Source organism: Eleginops maclovinus, chromosome 10, assembly GCF_036324505.1.
Source record: "Eleginops maclovinus isolate JMC-PN-2008 ecotype Puerto Natales chromosome 10, JC_Emac_rtc_rv5, whole genome shotgun sequence".
In the NCBI taxonomy this organism is placed as follows: Eukaryota; Metazoa; Chordata; class Actinopteri; order Perciformes; family Eleginopidae; genus Eleginops; species Eleginops maclovinus.
The window spans coordinates 13753039-13772660 of NC_086358.1; the positions used below are offsets into that span (position 1 = coordinate 13753039).

The following is a 19622-nucleotide window of genomic DNA, read 5'->3' on the forward strand; positions in this document are numbered from 1 at the left end:
GTAAGAACCACGTTAAAGGGAACTGTTGACAGCAGCAACTTGTACATCAGAGCTCCTGCAGCAGGGAGAGTTGTCCCTGGGTTTTCACAGCAGAGGGATGGAGTTTAGTGAGCGACAGAGCTACTGGCATCCCACTGGCTGGCTGGACAGAAGGGGCATTCTTCTCTTCGGATCCCCCTGGTCGTCTTCTACAGACCACAGTTTGTCAGCCAATATGCCCACCGTTTACTGAGGAAATGTTCACTTAGTTCAGGAAGTCTGAGGTTTCCCCTGTATGTTTGATTTCAGCAGTTACCCAAACAACACTAGGGGTTATAAGTCAGGGCAGAACAACTTAGGTGGGAACTAAGAAACCCTGAAGGGAATTGCAGTCTCAGTTCAGTAAGTAAATAATTAGCAGCCCCATCATACCTATTGCTAAGGAATATTGTAGATGGGGTAATGATTTACTGAAAGGCAAGATTTTGTGGTAATATGATTAAATACCATATTTATGCTTCCAGTTGATGTTTTCCTAATGATTACTTGTGCAATTAATTATTTGTTGTAATTTCTCCAGTGTTCATGTCTAGAGTTTGAGCAAATTCAAAGGTTTGAGCATAAGTGTGAATGGCATTGTGAATGTTTTTATTTTGCAAATTATGTTTTACGAACAGCAAATACAAATAAGCATTTTGTGTAATGCAAAAACAAACCAAGCTGTGACAAAAATATATAAAGATAGATACCAACAAAATTGTACAAAATGGGCATTAAAAAAACAAAACAAAGAAATCAAAGCAGCTGGCATCATAAATAATACTAATTATTGAGCATTTAAAGGTTAAATATGCCCAAATACAAATAATTTGACATATTAAATTAGACAAAATCAAATATAATGCTTTCTTATGATCTTTATGTTCAATCAATCACATTAACAGCACTAATTGTGAAGGTAATAAATAATAAACATACCATATCCCATGAAATGTTGCAGAGTTCACAATATTACGATATGTGCATTCTGAGCATTTCAAATACGATGTGGTTACCTTTTCCAGCAATCTTTCCAACAAAACCTTCCCCAGCCCCTGACATATATACAAATGCACTGCAGTATTGTAAATTAGCAGCGCAGTTCTTCCTGTAATTATGTTTTGTAGCCATCCTCTAAAATAAAAATCCTCTCTATGTCCGCAGAAGATTATTGGCTCCAGTGCTCCATGTTAACCTGTTAGCATAATGCTATTCCATGTTAAGCCCTAATTCACGACCAACACAGTCAAACAACGATAGATCTTTGCTCAGTTTCTTTGTAACTAGGTCTTAGTTATTACACCAGAACTTTTGATCTTCTAAATAGTCAGTACTACAGATTTCAGACTTTTCCATCAGAGCTGTTGTTGTATATCTCCTCTAAACAATATTTGCTATCTTGTAGAGTGAATGGTAAGTAACAAGCTACAAAACATTTGCTGAAGACTGGTCAATCTAGTTGGCATAGATCACCAGACTAAAAGATCCATCAGGAACACATGATTATTCTGGATTTATTTCTGTATACTTTATAATAATATGAATATACACAATAGATCCTAGACTTTGTCTGGGGTGTTTAAGCTTCTTGGAAATCAACGGTCCTTTTGCAGCTGGTTTGTGCGGCTTCACCTGTGTCCTGCAGGGGAAGTAGAGAGCATTCTCACTGCAGTTTCTTCTTATCCAGCTCTGTCAGCTCTCTGGCTTTCCTCCTCTTCAGCTTCTTCTTGAGGAAGAGCAAGTCAATGTAGACGATGTGATCCAACACCGCAGAGGCGCAGAGGAGACCACCATGCAGAGCGCCTGCTATCCCACAGCTGAACACGTCTTGGCCTGGAACAAGAACACAAATTAATTATTGAAAAAGAAACATTACACACATTTCAACACGTTATCCTTCTTTAAGTAAATCAATTCTTGTTAAGACGTTTAAATGCCCATGTAAATTTCATTTATAGGAAAACTGTGCTTGCAGAACCTTTTTAACATAAAGTCTTCGGCCAAGTTTGCAACTTTTCATACCTGAGATGTAGAGGTTTTTGACGGGGGTGTTGCACCTGTTCCTCGCCACAGTCTCTGCTTGGAAACGATCAAGGTTATGCTCAGCAGAGTACATGGCTCCACGCTGGGCACCCAGATAGTGGTTGTTTGTCAGTGGGGTCGCCACGTCCTGGAAAACCAACTGAAAAACAAGCCATACACAAATTACAATGCAGTCAATACATGTGAATAAAAGCATGGACACTTTACAGTTGACCCTTTGACAGAAAAAGACCAATCCTACCTTGTCTTTGATTTTGGGGAACAAAGTACAGGCCCAGTCAAAGAGGTTTTTAGCAAATCTCATTTTGTAGTTGTAGTATTCGTCGCCCCTTTTGCGTACAGAAGTGTCTTTCCATTCCTCGAACCATTCGTACTTGACCATTGTCAGTATTGTCATGCAGGACTTTCCTGTAATGAAACACCCAACATATCACATCTAATCTCTAGGGACACTCAGGTCTGGTATGATCTTCTTGTAGCAGTACATTATTGTTAATGTTTGCACATTGTTTCTTTTCAACATTATTCTCCCCGACTACTTCTATTTGAAACCGTAGAAAAAGCCTTATGTGTTCGTACCAGGGTGTCTTATTTTGGATTCTGGGTCTTTGGAAGATGGCATTGTGATGAACATCATGGGAATATTATCTGGTGCTTCCTCTTGGCTCAATGCAAAGAATTCCTCCATCCTAAAACACACAAAAACATGAACATTTAAAATTGTCATCCTTCAGTCAAATCAGTCTGGGCTGCACTTAACAGCAGTGTGGCCACACATAAAAAAAATCATGTGTGGTATTTAAATCATCTGTACTGTGACTGATCATGTACTCCACCTAGAGGACCAAAAGTGAACTCTGTCTTGGAAGTTTAATAAACCACATACAGTAAAATACAATACCCTACACTTTCTCGTGGAATAAATCAATCTGAGACAAAAGAATATATGCGATGTGATGTACCTGGGAGCAGAGCTAATGACTACACAGTCATTTTGCCTCTTTGCATCCCTACTTCTTATACAATGATGCCCCCTTGTGGTAATCAAATGCTAGTGTTCAAACTTACGATTTGTCCATGTCATTGTTTTTGAACAGCCAGAAGTTGGTGGACTCGAGGCCCAACTCCTCTTGAGTCCCATCAAACCCGGAGAAGACCAAGAACGATCCTCTGCCATGTTTCATCATGTTCAGCCTTTCCTGAATACCTACAGTAAAGGTAAGGTTTCAAATCACTTCCCCTTTGTTTTCACAATAAAAGTGAATATATGTAGGTGAAAGAGGTTTGTTGCTCACCTGTCTTTACTTGAATCTCAGGGGGAAGAAGTTTCTGGAAGGTGGTGAAGACGCCACAGTTTGAAACAACCACAGGAGCATGAACCTCCAATTCCTCCTGACCTTTCCTCACTTTCACACCTGTCACATAAGACAAAAAGGAAGTCCTTTACTTGTGCATGTCCTCGTAAAAAGGTAAGAAAACAGAGCTTTAATTTCCCATTGTCTCACCATAAGCTGCTCCCTTGTCATTAACCAGGATCCCGGTGACAGGAGCTCTCACCAGGCAGTTTCCTCCATATTTCTGGATGGTTCGGATGATGTGGAAGGCGATCTCACTGGCACCGCCTTTAGGGTAGTAGGCACCTCGTTTGTAGTGATGAATCAGGAGAGCGTTGATGAGAATACTGGAGTCCTTTGGAGGCACGCCTAAATATACACAGAGCGAAGAATATGTATTTTAAAACATTTGAGTTATCTTGTGTTCAGCTGAAGCCACGAGACACCCAGTTACAAGTCCACAATAACATGTTGTATAACTAATCAGCTCTAAGGACAGATAAGACTCGTGATGTTTTTTTTTTCATTTTGCATGAAACTGTTTAAGTAGGAATAACTCCCTGAGATATGTTTTAAAGAAATAACATATAAGGACAAGTACAATCATATTTGATCAGTATTTAGGTCGTAAGAGACAGGTAGATTATTCCAATCAGAGAGAGCTTTAACCTTTCTTGGCTATATATTGGCTTAGAGAAAACAGGAGTTGTAAGAAGTGTCTCAAAAAGATGGCGGCCATTTCTACACAGTTCTTCTGATATGGATGTTAGTACACTAAGAGCGAGTTGCCGTCTTTACTGACTTTAATTAAGTTTTCAACTCTAGTACCCACCATAGAAAAGATAAGAAAAGATGACGTGCAGATCCTTATTGCTGGTCAGGGTGTTCACCAAGTCTGTTGCACATGTCCCAGAGAGGCGGAAGACCGGGGTGAGGAAGTTTCCAATGCCAGACTTCAGCAGGAATAAAGACACCCACTGCGGGATCAGCTTTAGAGTTGCCAGGTAGTGAGTCTTCCTAGCAGAGACCTTTTGGAGAACAGATGCCATTCATATGTTAGTTGTCATTCTATGGAGAGCTGTCACGCTGGGATATGGGTTTACTAGCTTACAGTACCTTCATGATGTTGAAGAATGTCTCGATGGCCTCTGTGTCATCGGGGAATTGCTTCATCAGATGGGCTTTCATCTCAGTTTTCCCCGAGAAGATTGTGTACTCCCGTTTTTCCTCTCCCTGGCCTATCATGATTGTGTCAAAATGTTGATTTAGCTCTTGGAATTCCAACTGGCCCTCAGAGATTTGATCGAAGGCGATGCGCAATAGACTGTTCTCATGGACCTGACCAATGTAGTGAAGCCCTGAAGAAGCAAAGAGCGGGAATCAGGAACATAGTTTTTCAATTCACACCAGGGAGACGACAACATTCCTGAAACAGTAAATACATAAAATCCTCTTACCAACATCAAACTCAAAGCCTTTCTCTATGTAGGTGTGGCAGCAGCCTCCAGCCTGGTCATGTTGCTCCAGCAGCAGGACTCTCTTCCCTGCTTTGGCCAGTGTCGCTGCAGCTGTCAGACCACCGATACCGCTCCCGATGACAATCACATCCAGGTTCTGGGGCACTTTGTCAAGGCTGAAACCTGGACAGAAGCAGACCAAGATGATATAATCACGGTAACAATTACATGTCTAGAAAAGATAAACATTAATTGAAAATGTAACATCAACTGCTAAAGTGTGTTGCGTAATAGTCTGAAAGTTGCTCTGCACACCTTTCCTCTCATAAATACATGTCTGCTGATCTAGTTCCTGTGTCTGTGTTATCCTCTTGGCAATGAAACGGTAGATAAGAGTGCAAACACAATCTGCAGGTGCATTATCTAATTAAGATAAAGCCAACAGATGAAAAGAAGCATACTAACGTACTCATTTAGGTTTACTCTGTTCAGAGTTCTGCTCTGTTAAGTTATGACCAGGAAAACAGATCATTTAGATTAGACGTATCAGCAAACCTCAGCAGTTCTAAGAACTAGACTGACTGTAAACTGATAGTGTCATATATTTCTTCTACTCATTTCCTTTTCACTTTTTCTAGGTTAACATTAGTTGAGGTAAAACCCACCAAATGTTCAATTGAATTGATGTCAAGGGACGTGAGCAGACCTTTTAATGCTTGATCTAACCACATTTGTTTTACTTAACAGAATACAATTCTTTAGATTTTCCCTTGGAATATTACCTCACTAACCCACACCATTTTTCCATTCATTTTCTTTTACCTACAATGTTTCTAATACCCCGCTGTTGATATAGAAGTTGAATCACACACTAGTTTAAGTTAAAGAAGTAAACCGGATTCATTTGATAATGCACCTTTTTTTCCTGCATAATGCCATCTGTCGACATTAAGATTTTTGCCCGATGAAAACAACGCTATTATTTTGAAAGGGCACCACAACAGCAAAAATAACACAATGTTTTTATTTTTCCTCTATTGGGTTTCTGCTTGGGCAACTTTGGCCTGACAACTTTAGTCTCTTTTGAACAATTTATTAAGTCCTTATAACATTTTAATTTTGCTTAACATAGCAAAAGTGGATACTTTTGTTACACCTGTTTGCAGATTGAAATGTTTGCTGTAAAAAAAGGGATTTTATTAAATGAGTTATTGATTTCTGCGACAGCAGAGGTTGATAACAAAGCAAATCTATGATATTTGTTCCTAAATTATTTTTTTCACATAACATTTTAGATTGCTTTCACTAAAGCAATCTAAAAAACCATACGGGCATGTTCCAAGATGACAATGCCAGGATCCATCGGGCTCAAATTGTGAAAGAGTGGTTCAAGGAGCATGGGACATAATTTTCACACATGGATTGGCCACCACAGAGTCCAGACCTGAACCCGATGGAGAATCTTAGCGATGTGCTGGAGAAGACTTTGCATAGTGGTCCGAATCTCATCAATACAAGATCTTGGCGAAAACTTAATGCAAGACAGAAATAAATGTTGTGACATTGCAGAAGCTTGTGGAAACGATGCCACAGCGAATGTGTGTCGTAATCAAAGCTAAAGGCGCTCCAACGAATATTAGAGTGTGTGACCTTTTCTTTGGCCAGGCAGTTTATTTGTTTATAACCGATGGAATAAATTAAGCTATTATTTTAGAAAATGGTCATTTTCATTCTTAGTCTGCATTCTGCTAAATGTTTTGCATTTTTCATTTAAGTGTGTGCCTAAAGTCAATCAGACTTAACTGGTAAAAAATACACTTCTTCATGAAAACATCCCCTCACATTGCCAATTAGCATTTTCATCTGCAATAATTTTACCTTGCTTGATGACTTTGTCCCTCTTCTTCTGATCAAACTCTCGAGGTCCAGGGGGTCTCACGGACTCCAGGGAGAAAGGGCTCTTTTTCCCAAACAGGTACCAGTATGTGCCACCGGCCCATATAACAAGCCACGCTAAGAAGATCAATAGCCACATCATGGAGACAATCGAATCACAGTGTCTGGTAAGAGTGTCTGCAGCAGCAGTGACAGGTGTTTTCTGAGCGCTGCACTGCTCATCAAGCCGTTTTTATTATGCTGACTGCCAAAGGTTTGGGCTAGACAAGTGGGAAATGTACATGATTATCAGATGTTTTAAGACAACCAATAAAGATAAGGCTATACAACCCTGTTTTTCATGACTGTGCACAAATAAGAACAAATGGTGTGCCAGAGATAAGAGCACTTATTTGGTGACCAAAATAAAAGAGGGTAACTATGATGTGATGGCCACAGCCACACATGGTCACTCGTGCTTTTCAATTGCATTCAACTACACAAACAATTATCACCACGCAGTTCACTTCAATGGTAATAATAATAATACATTTTACTTGTATAGCGCTTTTCTAGAAACTCAAAGACACTTTACAGAGATACAATTCACAAAAACATAATTGAAACAACACACTTTTAAAACACAACATTCATTTACAGTTTAAAAGCAGTTTTGAAAAGGTGAGTTTTGATCTGGGATTCAAACTGGGTGAGGTCGGGGCAGTCACGGATGTTTTTGGGGAGTGAGTTCCAGAGGGAGGGGGCAGCGACAGAAAAGGCTCTGTCCCCCCAGGTCCGGAGTTTTGTCCTGGGAGGAAGTGAGAGGAGATTTGCTTTTGACGAGGGGAGGCTGTGGGAAAGAGTGTGGTGGTGGAGCATATCTGTGAGGTAGGAGGGGGCCTGGTGATGGAGGACTTTGTGGGTGAGGAGAAGGATCTTGAAGTGGATGCGTTGTGGGACGGGGAGCCGAGTATTTGCTTTAACTGTAACCTGACATTGTGTAAATCAGGTGCACACATTTGGGAACGGTTAAAGGAGGTATTTGAATATATTATTCATTCTCTTTGTCTTTGACTTACCCTGGTTGTTGGGGAGCTTTTCTCCTGGTGGCCCAAAGGGCGTGGCCGAGGGCTGAGGACTCCTAAATCTTGGAAATAGTTAATTGGGTCAAACCATGTGCTTCCATATCAACAGTGGGATTTGGGCTTTGTCAGTTTTTCATTGTCTGCTCATCGCAGTTACCCCTTGTTTGCTATTTAGTTTGAACAAGCTACTATATATGTTCCCACTTGTTTGATTGCGGCAGCTGGTGGTGTCTAATTAACAGTGATTGAGCTGCTGGCATATTGAGTAGAGTTATATTTTAAAGGACCTGTTTATAGGCCTAGTTATTTAGATCATTTTGTTCTAAACAACTCCTGTTTCCTTGTTGCTTACTGCTTAGTCCCTGACAAAAGGACACTACCAAAGTAAAACGTTTTCTGTTCCATTAATTATTTTTCTTTTTTCCCCCTCTCGGATCTGTTCAGACATTGTTCTTCACCGTAGTGGGCCACTCTCAACAAAACATTAGAAGATGTGTTTTTCTTGTCAGTGGTCGATAAACAAAAGTCTAGAATTCACAAAGTTATGACACTTTTTATCTGCAGGTTACAACATGTTTTTCTTTCCCCCAGTGTGGTTATTCCACAGAGATTATAGGAGAATTGCGTAATTAGATATATTCATAATTGCTCTTATCTGATAAGACAATTAAGATAAGAACCACACCGTGGACAAGTCATCATAGACTTTACACATGCAGTGTCCAAGTGTATGTATTTACAACACTGCAGATTAAAAGCACTGAACTGTATCATTTTGTGTTCCATAATTACAGAGCTGGTGTCCTTGAGCAGAACATTGAGAAATTGCAATGTGAGAATTGGTTGTGAAAATTACAAATAAACCATCTTACTTTTCTTTTGCTTAATTTCTGTCTCTAGTGTCTAAAAGCCATGAAAAGCACACATTTATTGAAATATAAATTATACTTTAATTCATATTTAAAATGTGATTACATAAATGACATATTTGTAATCAGATGACCTACACTGATGACAAAATACTGATGTATCTCACAAACACACACCCCTTAGTGTTTATGATTACTGTGATAGATATTATAGATACTCAAGAATTGAGATGAAATAGCTAAATACTTCTGGTTAACGTTAAATTAAAGAACACCAAATAGATTAAAAATGTGTTGGATGCAACGACAATTAAAGTATCTAAAACAACTGAATTGTTAACTTTAAACAAATCACCCACATTTAGGCTATCCTATTTGATATTATTTTGATACCTAATAATTATAAATAATGTATTTTTTCCCCCCTTAGAGCCCGCTGGGAGGCCCACCCCAGAGAACCTGTGCTGTATACGATAAGCCACCATGAATAGTTCACTGTATTCTGTGAAACACTTGTACACAAGTGCTGATTTGAACTGCCTAAAGTAATTTGACTAAAAGGTTTAATGCAGCAGGGTGAATTGTGTATTTCATTGTATTATATTGTTAGGAATGAAGCCTGCACCTACAAATGTTATTATACCCAAGACATGATGTGTATTTGTATTTGAGCAGATTGAAAATGACACTAATTGGATGCAGTTCTCAAAATGGCAGCAGGGATGAAGTCACTGGAATAAGCTTAAAGACTTTGATACCGGAAGCAGCTCTGTGTCAGTGTGACCGAGAAATCCTATTAAGAATTAGACTAAACTGTAAGTGCGCAGCTCCTGTGACTTTGCCCTGCTTTTCACGGGTACACAGCTGAGTTTCATGTTGACTTATGCACATTTACACACCAAACAATGTAGCAATATAATCTAGCTATTTAACATTAACCAATGTAATAAAATTAGATGAAAGTGCCGTAGTAGTGCAGTACAAGTGAGCTTAGTTTATATACGTCGATGATAAGAGCAGTCAAGTCAGGTCAAAGCTTTGTACAGCTATTTGCATTTAATTACAAATTGACAAAGAAACATTTTCAAATCAACAGGTACATACAGTAATCCGGTGATGGAAAAGGGTCTCTCTCCTGGTAGCAATACCAATACAGATCTTACTTTTCTTTTACATTTCTACAGGGATTTTACAGCAATGTAACCGGTTCTCATAAAAAACTGTTTGACGTTTCCTTGCATGTCCATGTGCTATGTTACTATACAGCCTCCCTTGTCTCCCTTGTAGGGGTTCTTGTCATCTGGAACACCCTTAATCAGCGGATCATTAGGCAGCAGTTCCTCAACAAATGTAACAATCTCCGCACAGTTTGCAGTCACCTGTTGTTGGGGGGAAAGATGGAAACACATTTATGGTTGACAAAGCAAATATTGCCTTTTCACACATAAAGATGGAACATTGAACTTGCATGCTAAAAATAATTCTAAGTGTTTAATCCCTTGCAAATTGCTTTAATTCAAAGATGGCTAAAATTTGAAATAATAGGTAATTTACTTACTGGTGTCCTAGGTGTGTTAACTTCCTTCTTCAACTGCTCCAGCTCCATTTTTAGGATTTCCTTATCTGACATATCCCGAGCCATCCTGACTGTAAGAGGAAATCAAAATGTTAAAAATGTCACAAAAAATACTAACACACCTGCTTTGATGTCGGAAAACTAAAAAGCATTGCAATCAGCATCCTTACCTTTAGAATGGTGGGATTCCCAAAGTAACGAGAAATGTTTTGGCTCCTAAGAGCTCATCGACAGTTAGCCTTGCTGTAGTCCGGTTGCTTCTTCACACTGACTGATCTGTGCTGTCCCACTGCTCTTCATCCAAGCTGATCCCTGCTGCTGGCTTTGGGTTCAGGTCGGCAGCGGATTGGACCTGATGTCACCAATCCCCCGTGATGAGATTAAACAATCAGGAGCCGTAACCTCTGAACAGGAAGGAGGAAGGTAAGAGATTCTTCTAGATCTGCAGATGAGGTGGAGAAAGTGAGGCACTGAACTGACATGTAAACATCACATCATATGTTACTGTAGCTGTTGAAAACGTACCAAAATCCATATAAGTCAGTGGCTTCACATTACTTTACATATGTGTTTTAAATGTTTGTGTCAATAACTCACCTATACATTAAACCAGTGGTGGAGGAAGTATTCAGATCCTTTCCTTCAGTAAAATGATAATACTGCATTCAAAACTTTCTTTGGAAAAGCTTTGTCAGTATTTACTGCAAATTGTAAAACTTTTGGATATTATTGATGCATTAATGTGAATGTATATTGTACTATTGTGCACAACAAATGTTCACTCTTTATATACTGTTGTAGGTACAGCAATGCCTCCTCTTCTATAAGATTATCATTTCGAATCATTGGTTTCATAGCTGTCCTGTGAGAAGCAAAAAAGAGCAATTTTTATCTTTGTGATGATGGAGTTCCATCAAGGTTTTCTAACCTTAAGAATTAGGAACAAAACACAAATCAACAATTGGATAAACATGGTTTTGTTTGGACAGGGTGGGGATGTTAAACTCTAATCTGAAAGTTTCCCTCTTAGTTCTAGTGAAGTTTTAGTATAAGCTACCTTGTAAATAATAAACAATAAATAAGAGGTACCGCGGATATGAAATGAAGTGTCTTCTTAGATTTTATGTATTTATTCACATTCCATACCTGCATTTAACATCGCCATTACTGATGTTAGTGTTTGCATCATCGTGTGTTTACCCATCATTAGCATAGTGCCTTGTACAAAGAGGAAGGAGGCCAAGTCTTCACCAGAGATTTAATTATAATCTGCCAGTCCAATCAGTTGCTCTTAGACTTGCCACGTCATTCAACTTCAGCAACTTCCAATGCAAAACTGACAACATTTTATTAAAACAAATAGATTAACAGATTTTTGCCAACACTAAGTTGGTCCTGTTCAAAACCAGGGCATGAAGGAAAAAAACAACTCCATCGATACATATCATGTATGCTTAATTAGTCAAAGTCAATTGTAGTAAATTAGATATGTCTTTTACATTTATGTTTTTAACACTAAGCTCCATTGGTGGATTATTGGGTCGTTGTAGTTGTTTAGCCTCTATTTATAGTCATTTTGTGTCTTCTATCTAAATTGAAGTTGTGTATGCCCATTCAGTAACCCATGCTGGGTTCAGGCTTTTCACAATTTCTTGTGATACCTTGTGGGCAGTTTGGTGGTCCATAGTTCAAACCTACTGGTCTTTTTGGTCCTTTAGAGATGTAAATGGGAGTGTGATTAGTGTTCTTTCTGTATGTTGGCCTACGCAACCCCACCTTCACCCAATGTAAGCAGGAACAGAGACTTTTTGACCTTTAAAAAGGGCTGGCAGCATCAACATTGATTGTGGATAATACATGTTCCCAAGCTCAAGGAAACGTTTTTGTTGTGTATCTTGTAAAATTGTCTAATTTTTGTATATATTTTTGTATCTTGGGTGTAATATCAAACTGTCTTTGACTCTTTCTGCTGTAAGAAATGAACATTTCCCCTGTGTTTGATGAATGAAGGGATTCTGATTCTGAAGGTTTTATGAAAATATTTTTGCCCTGTACAGCTCTTCCCACTATTCTGTCCTACTCACCTACAACTGACATTTTATCTGAGACATGACAGGCTACTGATCCTTAACTAAACCTTCAGCAGGACTCGCACTAAGCCATTTTCAGGATCTAGGTTAGTCTCATCTACTAAAGATTAACCTGAGACACGTCACAGGGATCAGCAGCAGTGTTCATTTTAAAGGCCTGGTTGGTCACTGGTCACCTGATGAGAGACTACCCTCCCCATTAGGCCACTATTTTGGTTCCATTCATCGATTCACTTTCATTGTCAAAGTCACTGGAATCATGATTTCTCATTGACCCTGTTAATTATGGGGTTGTCTTTTGACATCTAAACTAGTTATCAATCAATCACTTGCTAACTGGTTAATTTTTCAAATAATTTTCTCAAGCAAAAATGCCTGATCGTTCTCTGGTTCAAGCACTTAAATGTTAATAATAATAATGTACCTCTGTTTTATGCTATTGTGAAAAATTGGCAAAGGAAGTTAGATGAAGAGCTGTCCATATCTGCCATTATAAATATTGCAAAGTTCTTGCCAGTGTTTTAGGTACATATTGTGTTATTTCATGCGTAATACCATTAACATTAATATTAGCCATTTCAATGCACTATTATTGATTATGTATAACAGGGTCCTATATAATGTTTCTTACCATTAATATTGTGCCTATTCACAATCATATCAGAATCAGAAATACTTTTTTTATCCCTAACTGGGAAATGTTTTGATTGCAGAAGCGAAATACAAAAAGAAGCATAACAAATTACAAATAATTAGAACTAAAAATAAAAATAAAAATGAGAAATATACAAATGTACAAATAATGCAGTGAAATGGAATATTAAGTAAATATAATGTAAATATACAGTGTAAAGTTTCAAGGTGTGCATGTTATGTCCAGTTCACAAGAGAGGCTATGGAGCAGTGAGTTGTCTTCCAGCCAGGGGGGAATTATTGTAAAGTGTTATTGCAGTAGGCAGGAATTTTTTGCGTTGCATGCTTTTAAAAAGTATTATTATATTTATTGATATTATATTTTGTCTTTGTCTTAAGGATAGGGTTGTAACATCCTCACATTGACTACAGATATAAAAGCTCCTCTTGGCTAACTCTTGCATTCCTAGCGATGAGGGAAAGACTTTTGAAAAACATTAGCAATGGGCATTCTTCTTAGACCAACCAATTAATTGATGAACCCCAACAAATAATGAAAAGATGTATCAATAATAAATATTAGAATGACTTGCAGCCCTAATTTAAAATAACTTCAAATACATTTTTGAAAATAGATTATCATTTGTATGGTTGTTTTTGGAATTTAAGAAGTGTTACACATACTGTCTGAGTTTAACTCATTGAGGATTTTTTTTTTTTTTTAACAAAATACATGGCCTTTGGACGTGTAATTAATTGCCTGCTAGAAATAACAAGGTTAAGAAGTAGGCCAGTTTTCTTCCAATGACCTTTAGATCTCAGTAATGATCTACTTTGTCCTGTGGATGGCGGTATCGAATCTATTTCTGTTTATCCTGCTTCAATGACCGAGTCTGTCCCGCCCATTCTTTTCTATAAGCCAATAGGAGGGCAACATTGCGTTAGAACTTTACGTCTTTTCAAAATAAGATCATCCTTGTTTGAAATAACCCTTGGTTCTGTATTCCGTATTGTATCTACAGAGACGCGTACTTTTATTTCGACACTTGTGTGTTGTTTGGCCGGAAGTCCTTTGAATGCTTGCATTGTCGTTGGCGGATAGATTGCATCAACAATGGCAGCTCCCAGTAGGAAGCAGACTTTAAGGTTTCTAAGCCAGCTAGGAGCATTTATTTTGACCCGGTTCGGGTTTTGGAACTGCTTCACCATGTTGATGTTGTTTGCTGAACGAGCAGACTCAAAAAGGTAAAAAGATTTGGCGAATATAGCGTTAAAAACGAGCTAACAAGCTAGCTAACGGCAGTTTAATTCTGCTTTAATCAGCCTCGAGTATCAAGATGTTTCTTGAAGCGTTATATAGTTTGGCAGATATTCTTACTGTACAAAATGCGTGCCAGTCGAACTTTAATGTGTTTGAAGTTACAGCTAGCTTCCAGTTAGCTAAATTAGCTGGGGTCTATTTCAGCTAAAACATTTTTTAAAAAACCGGCAGAGAGTCTGAGCCATATGGAGTTGTTTAAATTAAAAAGACAAGTTATATTTAGCCTGGTCTGTAATTTTCAGTCGGACGGGTTGAAAGAAGGCTGTAATTTCTCCTGGTAGTAATGGTGGTTTTAATCTTAAATACACTGGGCGTGGATTGTTTCAGTCTGTGGTGGGTTGGTTTTACTTGGAAAACCACACCCCTCTGAATTATCCTGTAATTATATCAACCTAAAGGAAGATGTATACAGCCTTTGTCATACCTGTCTGCCTCTCTTTTGGGTATACATTAACTTTTTTTAAATACCAATCCATTGCTTTTTTTGGACAAACTATACTATGACTTTTTTTAAATACTATATGAATTACTATGACCTTTTTTTTTACAGATATACCATGACATTTTTGACATACTATTTTGACTTTTTAAGTACTATACACTACATTTAATTAACATATTACTATACATTCGATGAAATATGATACTATGATAAAAATTCAATGACTATACTATAATTCGTTGATAAATGTTAAATGACATGCAATAATGTTTCACATGCTATACTATGCCTTTTGAACATACTACACTAGGACATTTTTAACGTACAATATTATGACATTTTTTAGTTAAATGTTAATGACATCCTATCCTAAGATGTTTAAATGGCATACTTAAGTTTTTCTATTACATACTATTGTAATTTTTACTATAAAATATAAAGATGTACTTTAATATGTCCCATTTTTTCTATAGGCTACATAGTTAGACCTTTCTTTACTCTACTATTAAAATGTGACAAACAGATAGTTAAGCATCTCTTTTCATTCATTGTCATCTCCAGGAAACCAGACATCCATGTCCCGTACCTGTATGTGGACATGGGGGTTGCAGTGCTGTGTGCCAGCTTCATGTCGTTTGGGGTAAAGAGGAGGTGGTTTGCAATGGGCGCCGCCATACAACTGGCCGTCAGCACGTACGCATCGTATGCTGGAGAACAAGTGCATTACGGGGACTGGCTGAAGGTGAGGTGTGGTTTATAGATAGATCCCTGTGCCTCTGTGAATAACACACAGGTATTATTATACACCAGTTATACAAAAATACAAAAGTGTACAAATCTGTTGTCTCTGCCAGACTCCCTGGGTTTTCCCATTTGATTCAGTATCCCTGCTTTCTAAAATCGCTTATGTTATAAATTATTTAAATATTTGTCTGGTTTTGGTAAAACTCGTAATGTTTCTTTTATGTGTATTTTGTTCTATTTTAAGAAACTTTGATTTTATGTCCAGTGACAGTCATGATGCTGCTGTGACAAAACAGTTTCCCAGCTTGGCATAAATTATACACATAAAGACCATAATACATCACAAGACATGGCCATCCTTACAGCGAATATTTGAATGACAAATAACTTTTTGGGCTGTTATAGATGAATGAAAAAACCCATCATTGGAAATAAAAGCAAATATGACATAAATACAAAAATAAAGTATTCCAACTTTTTACAATATAATGTTTTGTCTGTTACATTTGTCCTGATGTAGAAGCTTCTTGATTTTGTTCAATATTTCTACAACTGTCTGCCTTACCCATCCCTATCTCTCACATCTCTGACTCTTCAGAGAGATGACAAATCTCCCCATAATTGGATATGTTTGAGATTTAGATCAGTTTTGAAATATTAAAAATAGTTCTGTCACACATGAGGGAAAATGGATCTGGGCCACACATTTTCAGAGATTTACACTGTAGCATAAACTTGTTAAAGTTTATTATTTCAGCCTGAGTGTTGTTTCCCGGCAGGTACGGATGTATTCCAGAGCACTGGCCATTACTGGAGGCTTTATGGTTATGGCCAGCGGGGCGGGGGAGGTGTACAGACAGAAAGCTCGCAGCAGATCCCTGCAGTCTACTGGCCAAGTTTTCCTGGGGGTCTACCTCATCTGCATGGTAAGTCCCACTTGTATTTATTCATTTACTTATTGTTTGTATGAAGACTGACACTCTGCCATAAAAATAAATTGAGACAGAAGAAAACCGGAGCCACATAATACATTTTATTTGCCAATTAAAATTAAGTGCATTTTTTAAGAAGACATGACCGACACGTTATGTTTCAATGCCAAGAGCAAGTCTTGGTCTTCAATAGGTTAAGCATTAAAACATTTTGGGGAATTTTAAAACAAACATTTCTCCATGTCCCCCCACTAGGTGTACTCGCTTCAGCACAGCAAAGAGGACAGGATGGCCTATCTGAACCATATCGTGGGAGGGGAGATCACGCTGGTGCTGCTGGAGGTTTTGTTCGGGCTGCTGGCTCTGGCATTCCTCTCCGGCTGGTACATCCGCTTGGCGGCGCAGATCCTGGCAGTCATGCTCCCCCTGGTGATCCTGTTCATTGACGGCAACCTGGGCTACTGGCACAACTCTCGCAAGGTGGAGTTTTGGAACCAGATGAAGCTGATCGGGCACAATGTGGGTATCTTCGGCGCGGTGCTGATCCTGGCTACTGACGGTTGAACTCTTTGGGCTGTCACAGATAACTTTTACAGACCCATGTGTCTGTGCAGGAGGGGATTGGCTTTCCATAGCAGCCCAAGTTTTTATCCAAAGCTGCGCCGCTCTGTGACCTCTCAGGGTTCAAACACTCCAGGCTGAGACTGTTGGATGTAAGCAGCGTCGGTTGTCTTTGCCATCCAGTTGGTATTTTTGCTTTGCAAGAAAAAGAAAAAACACAGGCTAACTTTTTCGCAATCTAATAATTTATTCAGATCCATGTTTACATTTTTGTCCTTTATGCTCTGAAACATGACACTGGGTATTGATAGTGTATTCACAGGGAAAATACCTTGTACTAAAAAGGTAGTCTTAAATGGTCAACATATTTACAAATAAATAAACAAATAAAGGGATACTTTTAAATTATTGTTGCATTTTTTTATGGAAAGGGGTTGTTTGTAATAAACTGTTCTTGATGCTTTTCACTCGTGCATTCATGTGGATTTCTCCAAATGTAATTAAAAGCTCAGCTTTTTAATCTTATTAAGTTTTAGTCACACTGTATGAAGTTAATCATTAAGTTACATGCTGAACAATATTGTCCATGTTTGAGTTATTTGATCGTTAAAATTAAGTTTTCGACAGCACAGGCAGCATATTCTCGATAGTATGAAAAAATTAAAACCAATGCATAGTACTTTTCACATTTCGTAGACGTTATAGAATGTCGTTTTTCTGATAGTATAGTATGTTGAAAAATCTGAAACATTTTTATGTCGAAATATCATAATAGAGAATTACATAGTATGTCAAAAATATCAGATGAATGTTCATAGTATCATACCTGCAAACTAGTCACCTTTCGGCGAAATTCGCCGTTTTCAACTCAAAATATGTCATTGACGTGAATCCTGTAGATCCGAAGAGGGTTTTTTTTTTAGGGGGGGGCTGACCGACCAACCAATCAACCAACCATAGACTGTATAACCGACTATAATGACTGTATAATGAGCAAGAAACAAGTTTGCTATCTTCACAATAAATGAAATCTTTGTTCAAATGACTCGCGTTCCACGACCACCGACCAATCATAAGCAAGATAAACCACAGCGCGCGTTTTTACCCATCGGTCCCTCTTGGAGTGGAGTGCTCAGTCGTCAGCGAGTGGTTCTTCTGGACAATTACAGATACAAGTTTTGAGGTAAATCTAGTAGCAGGTAATCTGGCAAAAACATTGTATGCTGTATCATTTTAACGTTGCTGAAGTAAAATTATTTTAGCCAAATAAAGTGTATTAACATGCTTCAGCTTATCAGCTTGTTAGGTTGCTAGCTAACCTCAGTGAATTGTGTTAAAGTTAGCCTAGCTAGACCAGTTCTACGTCACCTCGTTCAATGCGAAAAGAATACGTTTGTGAAGGCTGATCTCCACAGCATCCGTCCTGTTACCTAATATTACTGGCGGCTGTCATTGTGGTCAGATCTGAGAGGGATGAAAACGAACACGTAATGAACAAATACACATCCGTGTGTGGTTTAGTGAGTAGCTAGTAGTGGTGCAACGGATCATCTTTGATCCGTGATCCGTTCGGATCAATTATTTCGGTTTCGCATTCATCAACTTTTTAGTAGCTACGAAAAGTTTGGAGTTACGAACAAAATCTACAAACGCTGGCGACCGTGTGTAGAGTTTGTTTACAGTAAGCACATATAACGCTTCACTGTCGGAAATGACAGTATTCATATTGCGCTGTGTTATGTACACAAGACGCAGATGCCTTTGAAACACGCGTAACATTTTATATGTAGTAACAATTGTTGGCAATTGGCAGGTTTAAGATCCAGATTAGGTTCATGGTTGTGAATTATCTATGTAAATCGACTCTATAGATTACACGTTCATTCTACATGTTGAATGATGATAGCAAGGGCGTCAGCAGTTTTTTGAATGTGGGGGGGACACATTTTTGTGGGGGGTCTGGGGGTCCTCCCCCATAAAATTTTGAAAGAAGTAGATTCAATTTCCCGCATTCTGGTGCATTTTACATTCAAAATGATCTCCTTCTTTCATTGGTCTGCAATTACTGACTACTATTATGTTTTGGTGTAATACACAGAGGACTGACACTGACAACTTTTTTGGCACTTTATTTTCTTTTAATGAGAGCAAAACATGAGGATTTAAAAAATTTAAGAGTGAATTAGAAAAGAATGAGGTAAATTTGAGGTAACATATAGCCCTATTTTAATGTCATGCAACAAAAAATCTCTTGAAAAAAAAGTTATGAGGAAACATAAAATGCGTACCTAGTCTACTCAGAGCCTATTACAATCAAACTTAGCCATCTTCAGTGCCCTGCAGAACATACAACTATAACTCAATACAACCTTACAACCTGTTAAAGACTTGCTTTTACTATCTCCATCCTTTCCCCAAAATTGTTGATTTCCCTTTTTTTTGTCCTTTCATTAAATGTTCTATATCTTCTCCTATAATCATATTTCTCCCCTATTATCTGTATCATGCCTACAGCAGGATTTTTACAGTTAGAACAAAAGTAAGAGATCATACAAAGGCTCCAAAAGTGTGACCTCTTTTGTCATTTGCAGACACAAATGACTGGCAAATCTCCCCTAAGTCAAGTTTGTCAAGATGCTCCT

General features: G+C 38.2%; 3 protein-coding genes and 1 long non-coding RNA gene across 4 annotated transcripts; 2 read left to right on the forward strand and 2 right to left on the reverse strand.

Annotated features, from left to right (window-relative positions):
- Nucleotides 1–604: 604 nt before the first annotated feature.
- On the reverse strand, nucleotides 605–7893 carry si:ch1073-13h15.3 (inactive all-trans-retinol 13,14-reductase). The gene is made up of 12 exons (XM_063892568.1): nucleotides 7807–7893; nucleotides 6731–7008; nucleotides 4853–5035; nucleotides 4512–4753; nucleotides 4228–4423; nucleotides 3567–3764; nucleotides 3357–3476; nucleotides 3130–3268; nucleotides 2641–2750; nucleotides 2303–2469; nucleotides 2041–2200; nucleotides 605–1851 (listed from the first exon to the last, which is right to left on the reverse strand). Exons 2-12 carry the CDS (start codon nucleotides 6888–6890, stop codon nucleotides 1682–1684), a joined length of 1845 nt encoding a protein of 614 aa, XP_063748638.1. The 5' UTR covers nucleotides 6891–7008; nucleotides 7807–7893; the 3' UTR covers nucleotides 605–1681.
- Nucleotides 3144–6932, forward strand: LOC134870416 (uncharacterized). Its single transcript, XR_010166558.1, has 3 exons — nucleotides 3144–3279; nucleotides 3378–3530; nucleotides 4885–6932. It is a non-coding gene; the product is annotated as an uncharacterized LOC134870416 (long non-coding RNA).
- A 1818-nt stretch (nucleotides 7894–9711) lies between the features above and the next one.
- Nucleotides 9712–10666, reverse strand: gngt2b (guanine nucleotide binding protein (G protein), gamma transducing activity polypeptide 2b). The gene is made up of 3 exons (XM_063893728.1): nucleotides 10428–10666; nucleotides 10240–10328; nucleotides 9712–10060 (listed from the first exon to the last, which is right to left on the reverse strand). The coding sequence occupies exons 2-3, from the start codon at nucleotides 10321–10323 to the stop codon at nucleotides 9932–9934; spliced, it is 213 nt and encodes a 70-aa protein (XP_063749798.1). The 5' UTR covers nucleotides 10324–10328; nucleotides 10428–10666; the 3' UTR covers nucleotides 9712–9931.
- Nucleotides 10667–14022: 3356 nt separating this feature from the next.
- On the forward strand, nucleotides 14023–17447 carry tmem101 (transmembrane protein 101). The gene is made up of 4 exons (XM_063892570.1): nucleotides 14023–14225; nucleotides 15305–15485; nucleotides 16267–16413; nucleotides 16675–17447. Exons 1-4 carry the CDS (start codon nucleotides 14095–14097, stop codon nucleotides 16981–16983), a joined length of 768 nt encoding a protein of 255 aa, XP_063748640.1. The 5' UTR covers nucleotides 14023–14094; the 3' UTR covers nucleotides 16984–17447.
- Nucleotides 17448–19622: the final 2175 nt, after the last annotated feature.